Below are 24,281 nucleotides of genomic sequence, written 5' to 3' on the forward strand. Positions count from 1 at the left end.
GGATGAGTTCACAGTCATGACACTAGACACAAGTTTGTTCTTCCCCTGGAAGATTTTATTACTCACCACTTTCTTCCTCCTGTACAGAAACACATTCTACTGAACGTTGGGTAATGAGATGTCAAGTGCTGAAGGATCGGTACTGGAAGATACATGGTACTCTGATTTAATGGCTACTTCTGGTGCTCTCTGGACTCTTCTCAGGCTATTAGATGCCCTTCCGCCACTGAGCTGTAAACTACAAGTCTTGTGCCTTGACTCAATACACACTGGAGAGGATGATCTATGTCTCATCTCAATTCTGGACTGGTGCTCTTTCCCACCCATAAGAGGTCATCAAAGCCATAATGGAGGAGGACGGGGTCTCTTGGTCAATGGATCCTGAGAACACAGGGTAGAATCTCAGCTCACAGGCCACTTGTGGAGCAAGACTGATTGTAGGACTGAGGTCTAGCTGCATCTTTCCTTTGGTGTCTGAAGAGGATTGCATACCGCACTCAAGGAGGAACAATTTCAGGAGAGCTTCTCTAGCTTTTTGAGTCTACTTAGAGAAGAAACAATGTATGGTACATTGTTCAAAAATGTCCCTCTCCAACAGATACTGCTGACCAAAACAATCCAATCTTGCATGCATGGGGTATATGTGCACCAAGAGTGCAATCCATGTGAACAATCACTTGGGAAATAAAACCTTTAGGTTTTATGTACATTTCTGAATCCAATGAAACACATTCCAATGAAAGATAAGTTACCAATTATTGACATTTATATGGCAGATCTTCTCCTTCACTCATAGTCTATTTCCCCATAGCAGTAGTCACTCCCTAAACATCTTGGGCCAAATCTTCACTAAGGATCTGACCTCTCTTTGTTACATGTGTATCTATCCAAGTTATAATTTATTTATTTTGTGACCAATCAGTAGATTTAATAAGCTTAATATCTGTTGTTTTTAATGTTCCAACATAGCTCTAACATATTGTTTGAAAATCCCTAACAGCCATATTCCAATTTTCAGGTTGTGTAATGCAATTTGCTGCTCCCTTCCATACTGTGCACCTTTTTATATTGTTAATCAGTACACTGTTCTTTTTTTAAGCCCCTGCTCTGACATTAACATTCTTAATAATTTGTCCAATTTTGTTATCTGGCTTCATTATCACTTTTTTATTTAAGATTCAAAAACTGAGATAGCAATGTATGCATTTCATAAATGATTAATACCATATTTATACTTTATAGCTCCATAAATGGCATGCTAATCATGTAAAACATAAGCGAAACTGTTCTAGAGAATAACACAAGTGCAAGAGAGAATTAGTGTGCATCTCTATTTTGGGTAAGTACAATTAGAGAAATAACTAAGAAAGCCTTCAAAAATTAAAATATAATATTTAGCACTTACAGTATGTAGTGCTTTCTTTTCATCTATAGATTTCAAAATTTTTAACAAAAGTGGGATTATTATCCCTATTTTATAGGCACCTAATAGAAAAAATGATCTGTTGTAAGTAATGCTGGAGAGATTCAGATAAAATATAAATTAGATTCTTTAAAAAACTTCTCACAGTCAAAGATACTTTACATTTATGGAAAAAAATATTTTAACCCACTGATTTCAGCGCACATATGAATGTTTGCAGAGTTGGGGCCTTAGTTTGTAGATTATTTAGCTTTAAAATTTTGAATAAGCTATCATGCCTTTCACAGTAGTTGTGTCTTAACTACACATTTACCAAAGAATGGGAAATTTATTACCACATAACTTCCTTTCCGCTAGCAATGTCTCCCACAATTCTGAGACTGTATGAGCTATTCCCCCTCCTGTTTGCAGTTCAGTGTTGTAGCACAGCTCATGCTGGCCAAGCCCTCTTCTCTTGCTTGCTCCTGACAGCCACGAGATGGAGCCGGCTGAGGTAGATGTGGGGAAGCTCTTAATTAGGGGGAAAACCCCCACAAGTTCTAAAATGGCTACTGGTAAGGCCCCAGGGTCCTTTCAGTAAGCCCCTTGGGTTGATACTGAGGATGAAACCAGGGTGGACAGATAGTATATGCTTGATGGTGGGATTAGCTATGCTGGGACAGATAGGATTCCACTTCAGAGTCTGATGAAGAAGAAGCCTCTTGCTGCTACCATGGTGGGGCTGTACTGAACAGTACCAGTGAGAAAGATTCAGACTCCGAAGAAAGGAGACTCAGGGAGATCTGTGCCTTCCCCTTAGGCAGCATTGTCTTAATCAGCACCTTGATGGCTAATTCAGCTGGACCTGCCCAGTGTGGTGGTGAAACCGCTTACTGGTAGCTTGGGCACCAGTGCCAGGTGAGACTCCTGAACTGCCAGTAATGGTGGCACTGAGAGATTTAAATGCCTCAAATGCCTCTGAAGTAGACAGTACCGGGGCATGAGGTGATCCCAATGATTGTGCTTCAGGAGCTGGTCAGAACAGCCCTGTACTGGGCCCTGGTGTCAATAAACTCCCCTGCTTAGAGATGTGCTCTGGGGAGTGCATCCTCTTTGAGCACCCTCCTGAGTCTTTAGACCTCTTCACTTCCTTCAATCATCCTTGTACCAAGTACAATTTACAGTGACTCTTCTTTGTTACTAGCAACAGCAATCTGCCTGTCGGTACCAGTAATGTAGAATGTGCACTACTGACTAAAGCAGAGGTGCTCGGTATCCAAACCAAGGTAGATAGTTCAGATGGAGGACATAAAACCAATTTCAGCAGCAAATTTTTCAATCTGGCTGCCCTGTCTTTTTTGGAATGGGCTTTAATCCCTTACAAATACTACATTTGTTATTCATGTGAGCCTCCCCGAAGCACTTAAGGCAGCTGGGGTGAGGGTCACTGTTAGGCACTGCCTTACCTCAAGGGCAGCAGCACTTGAAACCCAGGGAACACGGCATATCTCCAGTACCAGAGCCAGTACCCAGACTGGGTGCTGGATCCACACAAACAACAATAATTTGTATTAAATACACTAACTACACAGAACTACAATGAGCACTATTTACATTATTTGACTAAAGACTTGCAGATGCAAGGAAAGGGAACTCCAAAAACCATTACAAACGGTAAGAAGGAACTGAGGGAGGTCAGGTGCCTTTTTTCTTATGCCTGTGAGCTTGCTGGTGTGCATGCTGCCTCAACGGTTATCGCTAAGGGAAAAATTCTTTGACAACTGTGCACTGGAGCTCACAACAACCTACAGTGTAATGGATGTGTGCAATCACTTGACGAAGAACATCCCATATGTCTTAGAAATGTGAGAAACACTGGGCTGCAGAATGCATTTGTTCTAATGCAAAATGTTTACCAGTTGTTATGCGACAAATCTGACCAGTTTCTAGATTTATAAAGCACTGTGCATGTTACAAACAGAAATGCTGAGACAATGTATTCTCTGGAGTTAGTATTTATAGTAGGTTTCAGAGTGGCAGCCATGTTAGTCTGTATTCGCAAAAAGAAAAGGAGTACTAGTTGCACCTTAGAGACTAACAAATTTATTTGAGCATAAGCTTTCGTGAGCTACAGCTCACTTCATCGGATGCATTCAATGGAAAATACAGTGGGGAGATTTATATACATAGAAAACATGAAACAATGGGTGTTACCATACACACTGTAACAAGAGTGATCACTTAAGCTGAGCTATTACCAGCAGGAGAGCAGGGGGGAGAAAACCTTTTGTAATGATAATCATGGTGTCCAGGTCAACTGCTGGAAATGGCCCACCTTGATTATCACTATAAAAGGTCCCCCCCCCGCTCTCCTGCTGTGATCACTTAAGTGATCACTCACCTTAAGTGATCACTCTCGTTACAGTGTATATGGTAACACCCATAGTTTCATGTTCTCTACGTATATAAATCTCCCCACTGTATTTTCCACTGAATGCATCCAATGAAGTGAGCTGTAGCTCACGAAATCTTATGCTCAAATAAATTTGTTAGTCTCTAAGGTGCCACTAGTATTTATAGTGGTCTCCACACTCAAATTCAGCTCTGAGTATGTGAAGTTCCCACTGTAATCAGTGGAAATTGTATGTGCTGACTCCAGGGCTGAAATGGGTCCTTAAGGTGTTACAATCTAGTGTGAGAAGAGCTTCACATCACAATATTTGAAGCCATTCAAAATATTCAAAACTGATCCATCATTAGATGGTATCTGCATGTTTCTGATGAGGCGTAATGAAGCTTTGAAGCAACCTGTCACATGTTTCAGAGACCTCACACCAACACTATCTGTACACCAAGGAATCCATACAAAGTTACAGTACTTTATTGTAAAGAGCTGTCGGAAAATCAGCAGAAATTTCTTAAATTTCCATTGTGTTAATTATCATGCAATATATGTATACCATACTTTGGCACTAAGAGAGTCTCTTCTTCAGCAGAACTGATCATCACTACCACTGGAGAGTTCTGGTCATGTCCGTGTATATATAACTTCCTGATATTCGCAAAACATTTCACAAGATGAGGCTATGGTACAGACATAAAAGAAAATAACAGAATAAAATATGAACAGTCTGAGATTATGTGTAACAAGAAGAATATTCCTAGCATGCAGTACTGAAATGTTACCTGCACAGCCTCAGGATTTTTGCTTTTAGCTAAAATGTCAAGAAGTTCACCATTGCTGAGAAAGTAAAACCTTGGGAAAATCATTCGTTTAATCTCAAGATAGTCCTGTTCCAAAAAAAAATTAAAAAATAAGAAAATAATTTTAAAGATACATTGAAATTATAATACAGAAATACTATCCCAAAATCCTCATCCTCACTTTCACGGCCCTGAATTCCAGATACATACACCCCTCTTAACTTCATCCTTTTCCTCCACACTTTACATTGTTCCTACTCCTCTCTCTTTATTCATTACCTTTTCCCTTCCTGTGTTTGGTTTTCTGCCCTTTATACTATCCACTATAGTTGGACCAGCCTCCTTTCAAGTCAGCTAAGTACCCTTCCTCACTTTCCTCACCTTCAAACCTCTCCTGAAAATCCACTTTTTGCATAAATATAATCAATCCAATACTGTCCCCACTTCTTCCTGTGACTGAATTCTTGTCCTGTGGTTTGCTTTTGTCTGTGTTCAACTAGAAACTCTTTGTGGCAGTGATGTGTGATCTTACTTATTTTGTAGTCCACTATGCATATTTATAAAATAATAATTTTATCAGGCTTACTCTGGTTGAAGCGCTCAGAGCACAAAGACAATTTTAAAACTCCACAGGATAACATTCCTCTCTCTCTAAATATATATGTATAACACACATATATATAAAAACACATCTTCAGTCCACCACTACAAATATATTCTAGACTACTGACTGCTCAAAAGGGAGCTGATGCAAACAATGCAATGTCAGTGCAATACATGCCTAACTGCTCACCTCAATGAGCCACTTACTGCCACATCCTATATTAGTTGCATGCAACAGAGTTGCTTTGCTGGCAGCCTCTTTTAGAGGAAATTACTGCAGTCAAAATGCTGTAGGTAAATCCTATCAATAATCAAATGTTAAATTACACTAACTGTTTGACAAGGATTTATATAATGATGACTAGTATGATAGGAAGGCAAAGCAGCTCAGTGCCTACTTTGCTTGTTTTCTCTCAAAAATAACATGTGAACAGATGACTAGCAAAGTCACTGTAGTCAGTATAGGGGAAGGGATGCAGAATGGGATAAGTAAAGAACACATCAGAGATCTTCTGACCAAAGTGAATGAATTCTAATCAGTGGGGCTGGTTATTATTCACCCAAGGGTACTGAAGGAATTAGCTGAAGAAATCTCAGAGCCATTGGCAACATATTTACAAAGTCATGAATGACAGGAGAAGTCCCGGAAGACGTGCCCATATTTAAAAAGGGGAAGAAGGAAGAACCGGGAAACTGTAGACCTGCCAGCCTGACTTCACTACTTCAGAAGCTACTAGAGCAATGTATAAAACATTCAATTTGTGAATACCTGGAAGATGATGGGGTAATCACTAGCAGCCAGTGTGGATTTACCAAGAACAAATCATGTCAAACCAGCTTGATTTCCTTCTTTGACAAGGTAACTGACTTGGTGGATAGAGGGAATGTGGTGGTCATAATATACCTGGACTTCAGCAAGGCTTTTGACACAATCCCACATGACATTCTGATAAGTAAGCTGGAGAAATGCGGGCTTGGCAAAACTACCATTAAGTGGATACATAGTTGGTTACACTACTGCAAAGAGTAAGTATTAAAGAAAAAATGTCATATTGGAGGGAGGTCTCAAGTGGGGTTCCACAAGGATCTGTTCTGGGTCCAGTGTTGTTTAACATCTTTATTAATGACCTGGCTGTAGCTATAGAAAACATACTGATCAAGTTTTCAGATGACACAAAGCAGAGTGGAGGGTGCCAATACTTTGGAGGATAAAGCTAAAATTCAGAGATATCTTGATAAATGGGAGAACTGGGCTAGAGACAACAAAATGAAATTCAACAAAGACAAATGTAATGTGCCACACTTATGGAAGTAAAACCAAATGCACAGATACAGAATGGGGGAAAACTGGCTTGGTGGCGGCACTGCTGAGAATGAAGGAAAGCTTATTCACCTTGTGCAGTCACTGGAGTTCTTCAAAATGTGTGTCCCCGTCTCGAAGATACAACATCTCGAAGAACTCCAGTTACTGCACAAGGTGAGTAACATTTCCTTCTTCTTCGTGTCCCTGTGGGTGCTCCACTTTATGTGACTGTAGAGCAGTGCCCCCTGAGGGCTCGGGGGACTTCAGGTTCGTTCGAGTCATTGAGGTAAGTACTGTGAGGCCCACTATGACATCAGCCCAGGAGTCCTATGTGACCGCATAGTGCTTTGCAAATGTGTGAACGGAGGCCCAAGTGGCTGCCTTACAGTCTCTAGTATTGGAACGTTATTGGGGATGCTACTAAGGTTGAATGGACCTAGTAGAATGTACTCTAACGTGCTCCAGTGGTTCTGTATTCTGGATATGGTAGCACATTTGAATGCATGTGGAAATCCATTTGGATAATCTCTGAGTGGATACAGCATCTCCATTTGAGCACTTGGTAGTAGAGATGAAAATTCTAGGGGATTTCCTGAAAGGATTGGTTCTTTCAAGGTAGAACACTAGTGCCCTTCTAATGTCTAGAGTATGTAGGGCAGCTTCTGTTGGAGTACCATGAGGCTTAGGGTAGAATGTCAGTGGGTGAATAGATTGGTTCATGTGAAATGCTGAGGTTACTTTCTGTAAGAATTTAGGGTGTGGACATAACGTGACCTTGTCCTTGAAGAATGTTGTGTATGGAGGATCTGCCATGAGCACCTATTTGGTCACCCTTCTTGCTGAGGTAATGGTGACCAGGACGGCTACTTTCATTGATAAGTGGAGTAATGACTAGGTGGCTAATGGTTCGAATGGTGGTCTATTGAGGCATTTCAGTACAAAGCTGAGGTCCCATGTTGGTGTAGGTCGTTGCATGTCTGGGTAAACGTTTATGAGACCCTTCAGGAAGCGTTTCGTAGTTGGGTGTGAAAACGTCAAAGTTCCATTGATCTCTTGGTGGAATGCTGAAATGGTTACATGATGGACTTTGATTGAGCTTATCGTTAAGCCAGTGCTTTTCAGCTCCAATAGGTATTCTAAGATTAATGGTAGTGGTGCTGAATCGCTCATCAAGTGTCTTCCTTGACACCAGGCAGAGAACCTCTTCCATTTTTGAAGGTAGGTATTTCTTGTAGTCCGTTTCCTGCTATTTAATAACACATGTTTAACTTGTTCCGAGCAGGTTATTTTGTCATGGTGGAACCATTCAGGAGCCATGCCTGTAAGTGGAGTATCTCCAGGTTCGGGTGGAGAGTACAACTGTTGTGCTGAGACAGCCGATCCGGCCGGCGAGGGAGAGCTCGCGGGCACATATCACCATGCGTAACAGGTAAGGATAAAAATGCCTGTTTGGACCATGTCAGGACTATAAGGATAACTTTGGCCCTGTCTACTCGTATCTTGTGTATTGCGTGTGATATCATTGGTATCGGTGGAAATGCATACGTGAGTTGTGCCTCCCATTTGATGAGGAAGGCGCCCTCTGAAGACTGTAGTCCCAGTCCCGCTCTCAAGTAGAACATCATGCATTTATGATTCGTTAGGGATGTGAACAGATCAATGGTGGGAGTGCCCCACTGTTTGAAGACTGAACCCAGGACCTCTCCATTCATCTCCCATTCATGCTCCTGAGAGAAGTTCCTGCTGAGCGCGTCTGCTGTCACATTCTGACAGCCTGGCAGGTAACACGCTGAGACGCTGAGATGTTTACATTGTGTTGTATGCATCAATTCCGAAGTCTCATGGCTTCTGTGCATAGAGAATGTGAGCTCCTCCTTGCCTGTTGATGTAGAACATACAGGCGATACTGTCAGTCATAATTTCAATGGATTTGTTCCGTAGATGAGGTAGGAAATGTCTGCAGGCACTGTGGACTGCTTGTAACTCTAGCAAACTGATGTGCAGTTCAGTTTTTCCCAGAGACCTTTTGCCCTGTATCGTGTGTTGACACATGTGAGCACCCTAGCCTATCAGTGAGGCATCTGTGGTGATCGCTGTTGTCAGGGGTTCCTGTTGGAAAGGGATACCCATACAGACATTTTGTGGTCTTGTCCACCGTAGTAATGAATTCAGGACATTTGATGGAACTGTGAGCCGTTTGTGTAGGCTGTGTTTGCTTCGTATGCATACCATGCTTAGCCAACCTTGTAGGCATCACATATGTAGTCTTGCATGTCGTACCACAAACATCATGGCCACCATGTGTCCTGGTAATTGTAGGACTGTGCGAGCCCAAACTTGAGGACTGACTTGTACCCCTGAGATGAGGTTTGTGAGGTCTGTGAATCAGGTAAGGGGTAATGAATGATGCCTTGACTCCTATGGCATCAAAGTGTGCCCCGATACAGTCTAGTTCTTGGACTGGGTCTATGGTTGATTTCTGTTTATTTGTAGCTCCCAGAATAGTGTGATAGTGGACTGGACTGCATCCATTGTGTCTTGTAGAGTTGGGCCTTTGGTAAGGCAATCGCCCAGGTCAGGGGAAATCATTATTCCCTGTTTCTGTAGTTGTGTCGCTACCACCGCTAGAGTTTTGGAGAAAACTCTTGGTGCTGTGGATAGGCTGAATGGTAGTACTCTGTATTGGCAGTGTTCTCATCCTATCGTGAATCGTAGACATTTCCTGTGAGCAGGATGAATGGTGATATAGAAATAAACATCTTGAAGGTCGATGGCTGAAAACAGTCACCCTGTTGCAGCTCTGGGAGTATCATACCCAGTGTGACCATCTTGAACTTTTGCGATCCGACAAACTTGTTGAGCTTCCGGAGATCTGTGATGGGTCTCCATCCCCCGCTCTTCTTCTGGGTCAGAGAGTAATTGGAGTCCCTTCCCTCTGAATTGTAGTGGTGCTTGTTCCATGGCAACTAGTTGTAGAAGATGATCAACTTCTTATTCTAGTCAGTACTTGTGAGAAGTGTTCCTGAAGAGGGACAGGGAAGAGGGTAGGGTAGATGGGCAGGAGGTTAAGGGGATAGTGTATCCCGACTTGATAACTTCTAACACCCATTGGTATGATGTTATGGTGGTCCAGATGTGGTAAAAGGGCCGGAGTTGATGGCCAAAAATTGGGGATGGGTCAGGTGTGAGTGCTGTTTCATGAGGGAGGTTGTTCAAACCCTTGACCAACTTTTCAAAATTGCAGTTTTGGAGGTGCTGACCGAGAAGTTGGCACCTGAGATTGAGGTGTTTGCCGGTGTTGTGATAATTGACGCTGGCATTGGTTATCGTATGGTCGCTGTTGTTGTTGCCTGTTTAAGGAGTCTCTAAGTCTCTGATATGGTTGGTATCTCCCTCTCTTTGCAGAGGGGGTGTAAATCCCCAAAGTGCGGAGCGTGGCCAGTGTCTCCTTTATTGAATGAAGCACCTCATCGGTCTTCTAAGAGAAGAGTTGTTGCCGGTCGAAAGGTAAGTCCTCTAATTTTGTCTGGAGTTCTTTTGGTATCCCCGAGACCTGAAGCCATGAAGCTTGAAACATTGCTACAGCTGTGGCCATCATTCTGGCTGCAGTGTCTGTTCTGTACAATGCTGCCTGATGGGCTGTTGTAGATATGAGATGGCCCTCGATGACAACGGCCTAGAATTGTGTCTGTTTTTTATCTGGGAGCTCAGATGTGAACTGGGCAAGTTTCCCATAGTTGTCATAGTCGTATTTTGCCAGTAGTGCTGAATAATTGGGCACTCAAAACTGAAAGGTGCTGGAAGAATATACTTTGCATCCGAACAAGTAGAGTCTTTTGTGTTTTTTGTCATGGGGTGTAACCTTGAATTGTGGCTGTATGTTAGGGTGATTTACTGCCTCGACAACTTGGGCGTTGGGAAGTGGGTGCACAAATAGAAAGTCTCCCCCTTGGATGGTATCGTAATATTTTCTATCTGTGCTTTTGCAGGTGGGTGGAATAGAAGCAGGTGTCTGCCAGACTATCTCCACAGGATCCAAGATGGTCTCATTGATGGAAAAGGCAATCTTAGAGGTAGATGCAGGTTGCAGTATTTGTACCAGCTTGTGGTGGTTTATCTTTACCTCCTCCAGCAGGATGTCTTGGCTTTGCATGACTCTCTTGAACAGCTCTTGAAGCTGTTTAAAGTCACCCGCCAAGGTTGGTGGTGGGGGCAATCATCACCTCATCTGGAGAGGAAGATGAATTGTGTACAGGAGATGTGTCATGGTCTGTGCCCGTCTCTGAGTCCTCTCTCCCCCTTCCTGTGTCTCCAGGGATTGTGGTGTGGGAGATGCTGGGTTAGAGCGCAGCTTACGTCTATGTGCTACGGATGATCTAGAACATTGAACCCTATATGAGCTCCCATTGCATTGGGAAAGCCATAGGAGGGTACATCCATGGGGGTCCTCACCCTGGTTTGTTCATCTAGTGTCTTGGACCCATGTGGTTCCACACTGGTTGGTGGGCCTTAGGTGAGGAGTGACATGGAGATAGGAGGTATTGTCCCTGCATCTCCTTCTCATCATCATTGGAGAACTGTGCCATGTCTTCTGGGCTGTGATCTCCTCTGGAGCCTGTGGGGGAGCCCTTGGCACTGAGTATTGGTGAATGTGGTGCCGATGAGATTTCTAAGTCTCTCTGGTGCAGCAGAGACTGTGTCGGTCCTGATTTCTGAGTAGTCGATGCCGTGGGTGCTTTCCCTTTCGTTGATGGAGTCAGTGCCGACTGGTGGTGTTGTTTGGCCGGTGCCGATTTAGTGGTGTCTACCAGTGCTGACTGAGTTGTTGGTGCTGGGGATGGAGGCATGGTGGCTGAGACACTCAGTGCCGAGTCCTTTACTGGTGAGCTCGGTGCCATGGAGGAGGCATGTTTTTCTTGGTGCCTCGGCTCCGTTTGTTTTGTTCTGACCTTGGCAGTGCTGGAGGTCCTCAACTGTCATAGGTGCTCACCGTAGAGTAAGATGGCATTACGGGTAGAGACATGACAGGAGAATACCTCTGTTTTCACGAACCTCTCTGTGGTCTCCTCTTCCATCTTGAGGAGTGCCTGGAAAGGCTGTTTGCTTGTCCACCTCAGGCTGGAGGGACTTCTCCATCAAGATCATTTTAAGCTGGAAATCCCTGTCACGTCGGGCTCTGGCTTTGAGGTTGCAGCAGAGGGGACATTTCTGGGGAATATGCCCCTCACCCAGGGAGTGTACACATAAAGAGTGTCTATCTAAAACAGGCATGGCCTTGTGGCAGGAGCTGCATCATTTGAAGCCTGGAGACCCCAGCATTTTAACTAGTAACAATCCCTTAAGGGGGGGTTCTCTAACAAGCTAACAAGAAATTTTTTTTTCGAACACTGACACTAACTCTAACTATCTCTATAACAACTTATCTAAATATTTATCTAAAAGCTCTTTCTTAACTGTTTTAGGGAAAAGCGCTAACACTGCCCCTTCACTCTGTCTTCAGCCAAGGACAGTTGAGAAGGAACTGGAGGGCTCATGTCATGCGCATGCTACACACGGCACCAACAGCACCACCACGCACTACTTTGCATGAGCAAACACAGCTACCATAAATCTCCGATTGACAGCACTGGGATGCACTGCCACCTAAAGTGTAGCACTCAAAGGGAAACTACTTGAAGAACTAGGAGTTGTGGTAGATCTAGGGTGACCAGATGTCTCGATTTTATAGGGACCTTCACGATTTTTGGGTCTTTTTCTTATATAGACTCCTATTACCCCTCACCCCCGTCCCAATTTTTCACATTTGCTGTCTGGTCACCCTAGGTAGATCACAACCTCAACATAAGTCAGCCAAAACAAATACAATTTTAAGTTGCATTAAAAGTGGCTGTCATAAATATAAAGGGAAGGGTAAACCCCTTTAAAATCCCTCCTGGCCAGAGGAAAAATCCTCTCACCTGTAAAGGGGTAAGAAGCTAAAGGTAACCTCACTGGCACCTGACCAAAATGACCAATGAGGAGACAAGATACTTTCAAAAGCTGGGAGGAGGCAGAGAAACAAAGGGTCTGTGTCTGTCGGTACACTGCTTTTGCCAGGGATAGAACAGGAATGGAGTCTTAGAACTTTTAGTAAGTAATCTAGCTAGGTATGCGTTAGATTATGATTTCTATAAATGGCTGAGAAAAGAACTGTGCTGAATAGAATGACTATTTCGGTCTGTGTGTCTTTTTTGTAACTTAAGGTTTTGCCTAGAGGGATTCTCTATGTTTTGAATCTAATTACCCTGTAAGGTACCTACCATCCTGATTTTACAGAGGTGATTTCTTTACTTCTATTAAAAGTCTTCTTGTAAGAAAACTGAATGCTTTTCCATTGTTCTCAGATCCAAGGGTTTGGGTCTGTGGTCACCTATGCAAATTGGTGAGGATTTTTACCAAACCTTTCCCAGGAAGTGGGGGGCAAGGGTTGGGAGGATTTTGGGGGGAAAGACGTGTCCAAACTACGCTTCCCAGTAAACCCAGTTAGAGTTTGGTGGTGGCAGTGGATATTCCAAGGACAAAGGATAAAATTAATTTGTACCTTGGGGAAGTTTTAACCTAAGCTGGTAAAAGTAAGCTTAGGAGGTTTTCATGCAGGTCCCCACATCTGTACCCTAGAGTTCAGAGTGGGGGAGGAACCTTGATGGCGGCATAGCAAGGGAGGTGATAGTACTGCTCTAACTCGGTGCTGGTTCAGCCTCAGCTGGTGCACTGTGTCCAATTTTGGTCACAAATGTATAGAAAGGCTGTAGAGAAACTGGAAAGGATTCAGAGGCGAGCAAGAAAGATGATTAAAGAAATGGAATGCAAGCCATTTGAGCAAAGGCTGAATGAACTGGGTATGCTTAGTTTGGAAAAGAGGAGATTAAGGGGGGATATGATAGTTGTCTTCTGATACTTGAAAGGCTGCCATAAAAAAGATGAAGAAACGTTGTTCTCTTTTGCCACAGAGGCAGAACAAGAGGCAATGGGTTCAAACTACAGCATAGTAGATTTAGATTAAATCTCAGGAAAAACTTCCTAGCTGTAAGCACAGCAGGATAATGGAACAGACTGCCTCAGGAGGTTGTAAAAGCTTTTTCACTGGAGGTTTTTAAAAGGAGACTGGATAACCATCGGTCTTGGATGGCTTAGACACAACAAATCCTGCATCTTGGCAGGGAGCTAGACTAGATGACCTTTGTGGTCCCTTCTAACCCTATGATTCTATTATTAGTCATTTAGTAAAAAAAACTGCATGTAAATAAAAAAACATATGCACTTGGATCATAACTTACTACTGTATTGCAAATTATTTCCTATAAACTGCAAGTCCACCTCCTTCAGGTGTTATATAATCTTGATGGCTGTCATTCTTGGCAAAATGTCATGGCTTTACATCATTCATCCTATTCACAGAGCCAACATAAAACATGTAGCTATCATGCAAATCAGGCCATAGCCTCATGCCAGCACCCAAGCCAACTAGCCTGGCTGAGTGCCGGGCTGAAGACTACCTTATTTGTCCCTGCAACATGCTAGAGATCCGTGCTGAGATGGATCTTCTGTCCTTTGCCCTCTCCCAGCCTTCCCATCATGCAGTCAAACCCAACCGTTTCTCAAGGAGCAGACCTGTATAAGTTTTACTCCAAAGGCACAGATTTGCCTCATCATTGATGCACAAATACAGTTAGGAATTTTATGTACACACCAACCTTAACACAAGACCACATAAGTGAGGAAATGCAAAGTTAGGGCACCTAAAATTACACACCCTCACCCTTCCAAGAAGAGTTACACACCTCACTACTAGAACAACCATCAAACAACATAAACAATAAACTACAATTTCTGTTCTGCCACAGTAGGGATAGTAGACCTGGGGACAAGAGCCAGGGTTGTATTCCTTTCCTGAGCCATTCAAAAGGGCTTCTGCATAACATGCCAGACAATGGGAGAAGCCAACATAGGACATTTTCTCTGCCAGCTAACAGTTGCACAAAAGGTTTCTGTTACGACAAGTAACACTAATTTTTTTCTTTAACAACAAAATAATTATGCAACTCTAGAGAGACTGCCCAAACACTAATTATGTATCAGTTTCTGAGTTCCTACTGTACTTAGTTTTTAAGCTACAGAAGCCCAGAAAATGAGACTTAAAATGTCCACTTTTTAATGCCAATTTTAAGAGATTAGAACTCAGAAACAAATATACAGATTTGTTTGAAAATTCTCAGAAAATGCAGACTTTACTCAAAATCTATGTGCTAAAAATTTTAAGCAGATAAACTTTTTCATACAAAAAACAGAGGTTAAACTCTTACTGTAATTGTAAAATACAGCCCAGTCTTACATATGAAGTTGGCACCACTCATCTGTGAAATATTAGAACCTCATTATCTAGCACTTCAGCGTACAGTAAGATTTGGATTTACTTCTTTATTAGTGAGTCTTTTAAAGGGATTTTGCCTTTTACTACTGTATAGATATAAACTGAAGCTTAGTTAACTCTCATAAGTGATTTATGACTTCATTAGACTTTTATTTTGAAGGGTTAAAAATGTATCTGCAGAGAGTCATGTCCAAAGATATGTTCAAAATGTTTGTTCTTTGAACATGGTATGTTTAGGTTGTCATTTCCAAATATCTCACTCACACCCACAATTAATTACAGATTCCTATACTATTTGTTTAGTATATCACAAAGTTTTACTAATGAAAAAGCACTAATTCGCAGCATGGTTTAGTGGATAGGGAACATGGCTGACAGTGGGAATTTTGGTGTGGTTTTACCTCAAGAGACTTCTGTATTTTTTCAAGATGTGCATTGCTGGTCTGCAGCATCTCAAGGACTCCTGCAGTTGTGGTTGCCCTAAGAGCATTTGGGTCATCGTCTGTACACTCCATTATCTCTTTCCATTTGTTATTGACCTGAGAGAAAATACTTGCTTCTGCTGGAAGCTGCCTATTTAAATCACAGATCATATTAGAGATCAATTTATAGAATGCAGCATTCAAATATACCTAATTCTGAATGTTGTCCATTTATTTTCCCTACATCCTTTATACTGCTTTCACAAACCCACATTTTGGAATCGCATGTTGAGGTACACAGAGTCAGGGTAGCATGCCTCATCACAGGTTAGTCGGTCAATCTATCTATTTAGGCACTTATGTCTCTTACCATAGGACAGTAACTCCTCACTTAAAGTCGTCCCAGTTAACGTTGTTATATTGCTGATCAATTAGAGAACATGCTCGTTTAAAGTTGTGCAATGTTCGTTTAAAGTTGTTTGGCAACCACCTGCTTTGTCCACTGCTTGCAGAAAGAGCAGCCCATTGGAGCTAGCTGGGCGGAGGGGAGGGGGCTTTGAACCAGGGTGGACCAGCAGCCCCCCATCAGTTCACCACTCCCCTAAGTTCCCTGTGGGGAAGCCACCCAGAACTCTATCAATTGTTGGGCAGTTCAGCTGTCCCTCCCCCCTGCCATGTGCTGCTCCTGCCCTCTGCCCTGAAGCTGCTCCCAGGAGCCCCCTGCTCGTTGTGTGGGGGGGAAAAGGGAGAAGAAGGGTGCTAATGTCAGGGTGTCCCCCTTCCCCCTGCTCCTGCCCCCCACTTATTTACCCCATCTGCATCGAGGGGGGGACACTACAGGGCTCAGGGCAGAGGGAGCTTGCTGGCAGCAGCTGCTGTCTCAACTTGCTGATCTACTTAAAAGGGCAGTGTACTTAAAGTGGGGTCACCGTACCTAAAGGGGCAATGTGCATCTCTCTCCCACACACAGGGTGTATGTCTCTGTCTCTCTCTGACATGCTGCCATCCCCTCCCTCCATTCGTGCTGCCTTGTACAGTGTGAGGCTACATTAACAACGTGTTAACCCTTGAGGGCTCAGCGGAGTGCTAGTTCAACATTTAGCAGTAAGACATTCCCAGGGAAATATCCCACCCTCTGACTCCTACACCTGAACCAAGCTTCACAATCATCATTACTGTGTACAGTATTAAATTGTTTGTTTAAAATGTATACTGTGTATATGTGTGCATGTGTATATATATATATATGTCTTTTGTCTGGCAAAAAAATTTCCCTGGAACCTAACTCCTCCATTTACATTAATTCTTATGGGGAAATTGGATTCACTTAACATCGTTTCACTTAAAGTAGCATTTTTCAGGAACATAACTACAACGTTAAGTGAGGAGTTACTTATCTGAGTACCTCAATGTGCACTAATCACTGCCAAAACCTCTATAATAAGATACACATCCAACATATCCCCTGAATTTCTGACCAAGATAAGATACTATGGAGAGAAGGATGAATGTGGATCTGGGGCGAAAAAAATATTCAGAAAACTCTAGTAAACAGGAAGTAACCTAGTTTTTCCTCTTCATGTGATTGCTTCACTCATCCCCATACTTGGAAGCAAGCAAAGAATTAAAAAAAATCATACAAAAACAAGATAAAGGCTACTGTAATTAAAAATAGATTGCACTATTGCCTTTTACTGAAATGGTCATGTAATCTAGCCTCTTAAGCCTCGTCTATAAAATGGAGTTTTAAAATCTGAGTTAAACTGGTGCAAAACCAAGTGTGAACACTCTTATTTCAATTTAAACCTGGTTTATGTCAATTTATTTTACCTTGATATCCAATTAAGCTAATTAAAAGAACGAATACACAGGGTTTGCACTAACTTAATTGAATCAGTTCAAAAATCAAAAAAATTTTAAATACAGTTCTGAATACAGAAAAGGGCAAAATGTTTTAACTTTTCTTTTCAAGCTATTTATACCTTGGTTGATTTTATAAAATAGAGCTCCCTGACATTCAGTGTCACAGTACTATTGTACCTCTCTAGCATTATGCCCCATCCTAGGACATCAAACTTCATCATGTTACAGTTTAGCTATCCACTCATCTGTGTCTTTTGTCTCATGCATCACCATGGTATCATCTCTTAAAAATTGGTCACTATTTCTTAAATGATTGAACATACTTGAGGTTCAATTCTCTGATCTGCTAAGATCACTTTGCCCTGAGACAACGTGATACGCATTCATATATACCTTTGTATTTCTGGAGCATGAAAGATTGGTTCCAGGTAAATCAAATTCCTTTGGCAAATCAACCATTCCTCCAGGGTGCGATAGAAATGATTTAACTTACGATCCCATGCATCTACAAGGTTCTACCATATAAAATAGAATAATATAAAGTAAAAACTAAATTTGGTGGAAATTCTTACTACTTCAAGATATATGTTACCTAAGGACTCCCAAACAAAATTTTGATATAGTATTAAGCAAACTATAGCAGAGTACTAAATACAAAATGTCCACACTTCTATATAATGTGACAAAAAAAACCTGCTTCATTAGGAGCTAATTACTTGTATCTGAAAAAGACATACTAAGATATGCCATAAATTTGTTTTATATTATGCTTCAATAATACATTAGAGTACGAAGAAAATAGCTATCACTCAGCTGGAAATCTTTTCATTTCAGGGCACTGGCATGAATTAAAAATTAACTTTACTTGTTGTGGTATAAATTATGGAGCTGAATCCTGCTTTCCTTGCTCATAAATGAGCCTCACTGTTAGTTACTGTTCACTGAAGCCAACAGAACAGTAAGGAGATTTCTGTGAACCTATTTCTTCAAACTTTTTGACAAAAATACATGTTCATATTTGTTTTAAACAAAGGGCAAGTAAAATTTTGCAAGTTGATACTAAGAAGAACTACTTACTATATCTGGTTTCCTTTTAAGATACTGATACAGCTGCAATACCCAGCTGCATATCTTTTTAATAATAATCAATCAGTTCTAGGAGATATAAATTAAAGCCATTTACAGTTGCAATCCGGGCTAAGACTCAAAACTATAAATCATACCCAGCTATATAAAACAATTGGACTCCTTAAAAATGACTAGAAATTGTGATTTTTTATATGTAAGATCACGATTCATATAATTAAAAGGACCCAAAATAATCTGTATTATTAAGGACCTATTTGAAGGCAGAAAAAATGAAAACACAGGTTACAAAACATCATAATGTCAACTGAATTTGCATATACTCATCTTAATTTGTTTCATACACATGATTAATTACTTTACAAAGTAAAGGCATGATTTGATAAGCACTCTGCACACAATACAGATTTTAGCTCTATAATTCATGCACACTGCAAAATACTATGGGACAAAATCCTTACTCAAACTCTCATGGACTTGAAGACAGGACTGAATTAAAAACTTCAGGACGCTATTCTTATGTAGTCTGCTATACTGTGTCCATACAGCACTATTTTAGCATTTGAGACTCCTTTGGTAGTTACTCTTCTTTCCTTTCCTCCCCTCTTTATGGAAGTCATAAAGGGCTTTTTCTTTGTCCTTTTTCCTTCTTTCACGATACCTGGGCATCCTCATCCACTCTTACAGCTTCAGCGTCTTTATCCTAATGAACAAGTCTCCTTTTCCACACCTATGTCCCTTTTCTCTCTAGTCCCACACCTCAACTGATTTCTCCACCATATCTTCCTGAAGATCTTGGTAACAACATAAAGTTACCAAGGCTAAAATCTATCCTATATCATAATTTTTTCTCCATCCATTTATTTGGTTGTGTAATCAACACCACCATCCTCCCAATCACCCAGGCTCAAACCCTTTTAATTCCTTTCTCCTCCCCATGCATTCAGGCCATGTCTAAATCTTTTTGTTTCTTTCTTCACAGCACACAAATCAATCCCTTTCTCTCTGCCTGACACCTACAACACTCATTCATGTCCTCATCATCGTGCGTATCAATTATTATAACCACCTTCTTAAGCCTCTGCAACATCCACATTGACTCCCTTCAGTCCATCCAAAACATATATTAGTGGCAATCTTCCTCCAGCATCAATCTAGTTGCACACAAAGTTAGATGCATCCAAATATAGCGCCTTCCTTTTCAAATCATAGTGATTAGACAAATTCACATATAAGGCATGGAAGTCAGGACAGAAAGCTAAGAAGGAACTGGACGCTTTAGAAGCTAAATGCTCTGCTCCCACTCTTTCTCCTGCTGATCTATGCTGTGGAAAGATCTAACTTCTCTTCTACCCTTGACAGGGTTGAAAAGTGACCACATATTCAGTAGTGCTACCAAAAAGCAGCTATTTAATAACAAAAATAAATCTAACCAGGACTAATTGCTGCTGAATAGAAAAACTGCCAAAAATTAATCAAATAAATCACATATAGTATACAGTAACTGCAGTGCAAATGTTGCTAATGGTCTTGTGGAGACAGAACTTCTGAGGAGTTCTACGAAGACCCTCCCGAGTAGCAGCTCTGCAACTGTTTACAGCAACATGAGTACAGGAATGCACACCTTTAGTAAAGGTTTGCTGCCAGGCTTTGAAAGTAAAAAGAAAGTAAACAACAAGGATACTATTTATTTCAGTTGTACACCACTTGCACAGGTTTTCCACAGACTTTATTCTCCAAACATACACAAATGTCACAAGTAATCTTTACCTTAATTGGCCCAACATAGCAAGAACCCTTAATTGTTGAAATTGTTACTTGAGATTCTTCTAACTGAGCCATTATATCTTCAGCAGATGAAATAATCATGACAGTTGAAGTTTCAGAGCAGTGAGGAGATAAATGGAAATTAGTTTTATTCCAAAGGTTAATTATCTTATTCAGCATTACTTCAAGGGTAGCTTCATTGGTTGCTGTTACTGATACATCAATTATTTCTTTCTTGTACTGAAGCAACTAAAGAGGAAAACTGTATTACGCGGGGTTGAACAATAGATAAACAAGTGATAATACAGATATTTTACTAAATAACTGGAGTATGAATTCCTGCAAAATATACAATATCCCTATAAAAGTTGCAGAAGTGGAGCAGCAGTAGCAGTAGTAGTCGTAGTAGTAGTAGACTGGACTATATATTTAAAAGCTAACTGTAAAACTTTAATCCTAAATACAGCTGTAATAAACTAATTATAATCACATTTTACAACAAAAACGTTAATCAGTTCCTGAGTCAGGTATAAATAATGTAACATATATTTACATTGAGTTGCAGAACATCCTCCAAGGTAAACTTTTTATCCCAAGAAATGGATTGCCCAATAATATACTGTATAGCCTCCCAATGCCTTGGTTGAAGACATGGACTTCTTAAAAACACAATCACAGATAGGCCTTCTTTAAAATCCATTAGTGACTGCTTCACACCTATTATAATATTATTTTCGGGTAAACCTTGGAAAATATAAAATGTTTGCAATATATCAGACTTATTTCAGTTTGCGTAAGCAGATATATATACTTAATAGTAATGTTGTAACACAAAATATTTTTCTAATTATTTTTCTTTAGCATCCTACTAACTGTGCTCCATTATCATATTAATTTGTTCCATTGGCATCATTTATAAGAACATATTAAAATACAATAATGAAACATATCTATAGTTTTTTGATTTAATTTTATTCAAATGGTCATGGCTTTTTGAATAATTTGGACATCAATATCCTCATGTTCTATGATTTAAAGAAGTCCAAACCCCTCTTTATCCCCCACAAAGGAGAAGAACCAGGAATATTCTTTAAGTTTAAAAGCTATTATGAATGCACCACAAATTCAACATATTTGCATCTCATAACTTGATTTTGTAGAATAAGGAAACAGTGGTGAAAATCAGTGCAGACCTATTAAAATAACTGAAATTATTCTAATTTATGCCAGTTGAGGATCTAGCCCATAATTTCTAAATATTTTGTTTCCCTCAAGACATTGATGAATGGCTACAAGCCTCAGCTAGTGATTTTAGTATTTTTACCTTTTTCTAGAATCTGTATTGTCTGCATAAATCTGTTAACATCCTTTTGTATTAAATCTACATCAAGGTTCTCAAAAAGCGTATGTTTCCACCTAAAAGAAAGCTTTCCCCATTCCTCTAGTGAGTCCCACAAGAGTTTTCGTAAAGCTAATTCACTTTCAACTTCAGAGAGCTCTTTATTCACTCTCTGAGAACTTGAATCTCCAACTTGACTCTTCTGTGACATCCTTTCCAATGACACTGATCTCATGTCAGCAATGGAACTGTCAAAGAGATCCTGGTAATTTGCATAACTTCTGGATTTGTTACAAATAACTGCAGCTTCTTCCACAAGACTTTGGATCATCTCTTTAGCTGTCTTAGGCAATGTTTTGCTAAGGAGGAGAACTGGATTTCTCACCTATGTGACATAAAAATGTGTTAAAATGTGTTCTAAGAATGACGAAGTACAGAGCCTACTATTAGTAACCAATTAATTACAGTACTCATATAAAACTTTTAAAATATGTTCAAAGTCAAATATCTGAAAAAATATTGAATTCTTTATGAATTTCTACCTTTTACCACATCATTTTGTTAGTTTGTTCTGCTGCATGCACATGCAATCTATCAAAAATCTACACTTACCAGAGGAAGAAAGTGGTATATGTAAGTCTTAAATTTATTTTTTTTATTGTGACATTAAACCAGAAAGGATTAAGCAACTAGCAGGTTAATTGACCCAAATTCAACATTTAGAGACATATAAGTAGAAAATGATTGTGGTTTTGTGTATTTACATACATATTGTTAGAGGCTGACAATATAACCAAACATTTTCCATCTATGGCGGTATTCTGTTAATCCAAAGATCAAAAGGACGTGTTAACATTTAGATGAACTGTGAATGTAGTAATATCACTGTCTTAATTTCTCTTTGAACTATGTATTAAACTATCTGTAAATGGAGGGAGGGGAGATGGGCAGTTTTTGTTAATCCATGTAGTTAATTACTGGTGATGCTTAAGAAATAGAAGGTCTACTTCAAAGTTACGATAATTGTCTATTGTTCACCCAAGGACAGCATGCTGTCAAGAGGCTGCTAGACAACTATAAAAAGAACTCTAGAGCCCTGATCCTGTCATCTCAGATCTGCATAAGCTTCATCAGGGGAAGTTTGAATCACAAGATTGAGGTCTCCAGACCCTTCTGGATCACCCTGATATTGAACATTGGACTGTAACCTATGGACTAATTCTGAAAGAACTCTTTGTAACTCTAAAGCTCACCATCCCTACTATGAAACTGGCCAAAGAACTCTACTCTATCTGTACGCATAATGATCTTTTAACCAATACTCTCTCTACTTTTCAAATACATTTTAGTTTAGTTAATAAGAATTGGCTGTAAATGTGTATTTGGGTAAGATCTAAGATATTCATTAATCTGGTGGGTAATATGTCCGATCCTTTGGGATTGGTATAACTTTTTACATGATCAAGATTTTCAGGAATCCTCATCATATTTGACTTCGCTGTCTGGGTGGGAGTCCAAAGCTGTGTTGCTTTAAGGGAACTATGTTTTGGTTTCTGGATAACAAGTAAGGTATTGTAGAAGCGGTTCCGTTGCTGGCTTGGTGATTTTCAGTATTAGAATACCCACCAGTTTTGGGGATTGTCTGCCCCATTTTTTGCAGTTTGCCCTAATTGAGCAATCTCAGCGTGGCCCCCCCCCCAGGCACCATTATTAATTACTTTTTTGTACAGTAGTATTGCACTAGCTGTGTTTAGCCCAGGGGCAACTCAACTAGTATGTTGTGTTCAGACAGTAATCATTTGAATAAATTTGGTTCAAATTTTGAATTAACATTTCTTGTGTGCACATCCGTATCACTTTAAGTGCATGCACGGTGTGCATCTACATATTGAATATTTATTAACTTGTTTATTTTTCAGGAGATGTTTCCATTTTCCAAAAATGGAGTTGGTGGCAATAATTGAAAACATTAGTTATATCTCTATATTTCCAGAATGTTTTGACCCCAATTCAGCAAAGCACTTAAGTATGTGCTTAACTTTAAGCATGTTTTAAGTCCAACCTGATTCAGCAAAACACTTAAGCACGTGTTAAAGCTCCATTAAAGGTCCATTAACATCCACTTATGCCTCGATGCCTATAAAACATTTGACTATTCTTGGGCAGCTAGTGTGCTGTGACCACTGTTCAACATGCTCATAAAGGATAGGATAGGATTAAAATTCAAAGTGATTTGGACAAACTGGAGAAACGGTCTGAAGTAAATAGGATGAAATTCAATAAGGACAAATGCAAAGTACTCCACTTAGGAAGGAACAATCAGTTGCACACATACAAAATGGGAAATGACTGCCTAGGCAGTAGTACTGCAGAAACGGATCTAGGGGTCATAGTGGATCACCAACTAAATATGAGTCAACACTGTAATACTGTTGCAAAAAAAGCAAACAACATATTAGGATGTATTAGCAGGAGTATTGTAAGCAAGACACGAGAAGTAATTCTTCCACTCTACTCCATACTGATTAGGCCTCAACTGGAACATTGTGTCCAGTTCTGGGCATCACATTTTAGGAAAGATGTGGACAAACTGGAGAAAGTCCAGAGAACAACACAAATGATTAAAAGTCTAGAAAACATGACCTCTGAGGGAAGACTGGAAAAATTGGGTTTGTTTCGTCTAGAGAAGAGAAGACTGAGAGGGGACATGATAACAATTTTAAAGTACATAAAAGGTTGTTACAAAGAGGAGGGAGAAAAATTATGGTTCTTAACCGCTGAGAATAGGACAAGAAGCAATGGACTTAAATTGCAGCAAGGGCGGTTTAGGTTGGACATTAGGAAAAACTTCCTAATTGTCAGAGTGTTTAAGCACTCGAATA

At 40.4% G+C, this 24,281-nt stretch overlaps 1 protein-coding gene across 1 annotated transcript in view; it reads right to left on the reverse strand.

Moving 5' to 3' along the window:
- Positions 1–24,281, reverse strand: part of DNAH14 (dynein axonemal heavy chain 14) — a 454,606-nt gene that overhangs the window by 317,602 nt on the left and 112,723 nt on the right. Inside the window, 8 exon segments of the mRNA XM_078851974.1 lie at positions 4,368–4,486; positions 4,589–4,693; positions 15,324–15,495; positions 17,601–17,722; positions 20,064–20,309; positions 20,614–20,804; positions 21,385–21,578; positions 21,609–21,784. Coding sequence (XP_078708100.1) covers positions 4,368–4,486; positions 4,589–4,693; positions 15,324–15,495; positions 17,601–17,722; positions 20,064–20,309; positions 20,614–20,804; positions 21,385–21,578; positions 21,609–21,784 — 1,325 coding nt within the window.

The sequence above is a fragment of the Lepidochelys kempii genome, chromosome 3 (assembly GCF_965140285.1).
Source record: "Lepidochelys kempii isolate rLepKem1 chromosome 3, rLepKem1.hap1, whole genome shotgun sequence".
Classification (NCBI taxonomy): domain Eukaryota; kingdom Metazoa; phylum Chordata; order Testudines; family Cheloniidae; genus Lepidochelys; species Lepidochelys kempii.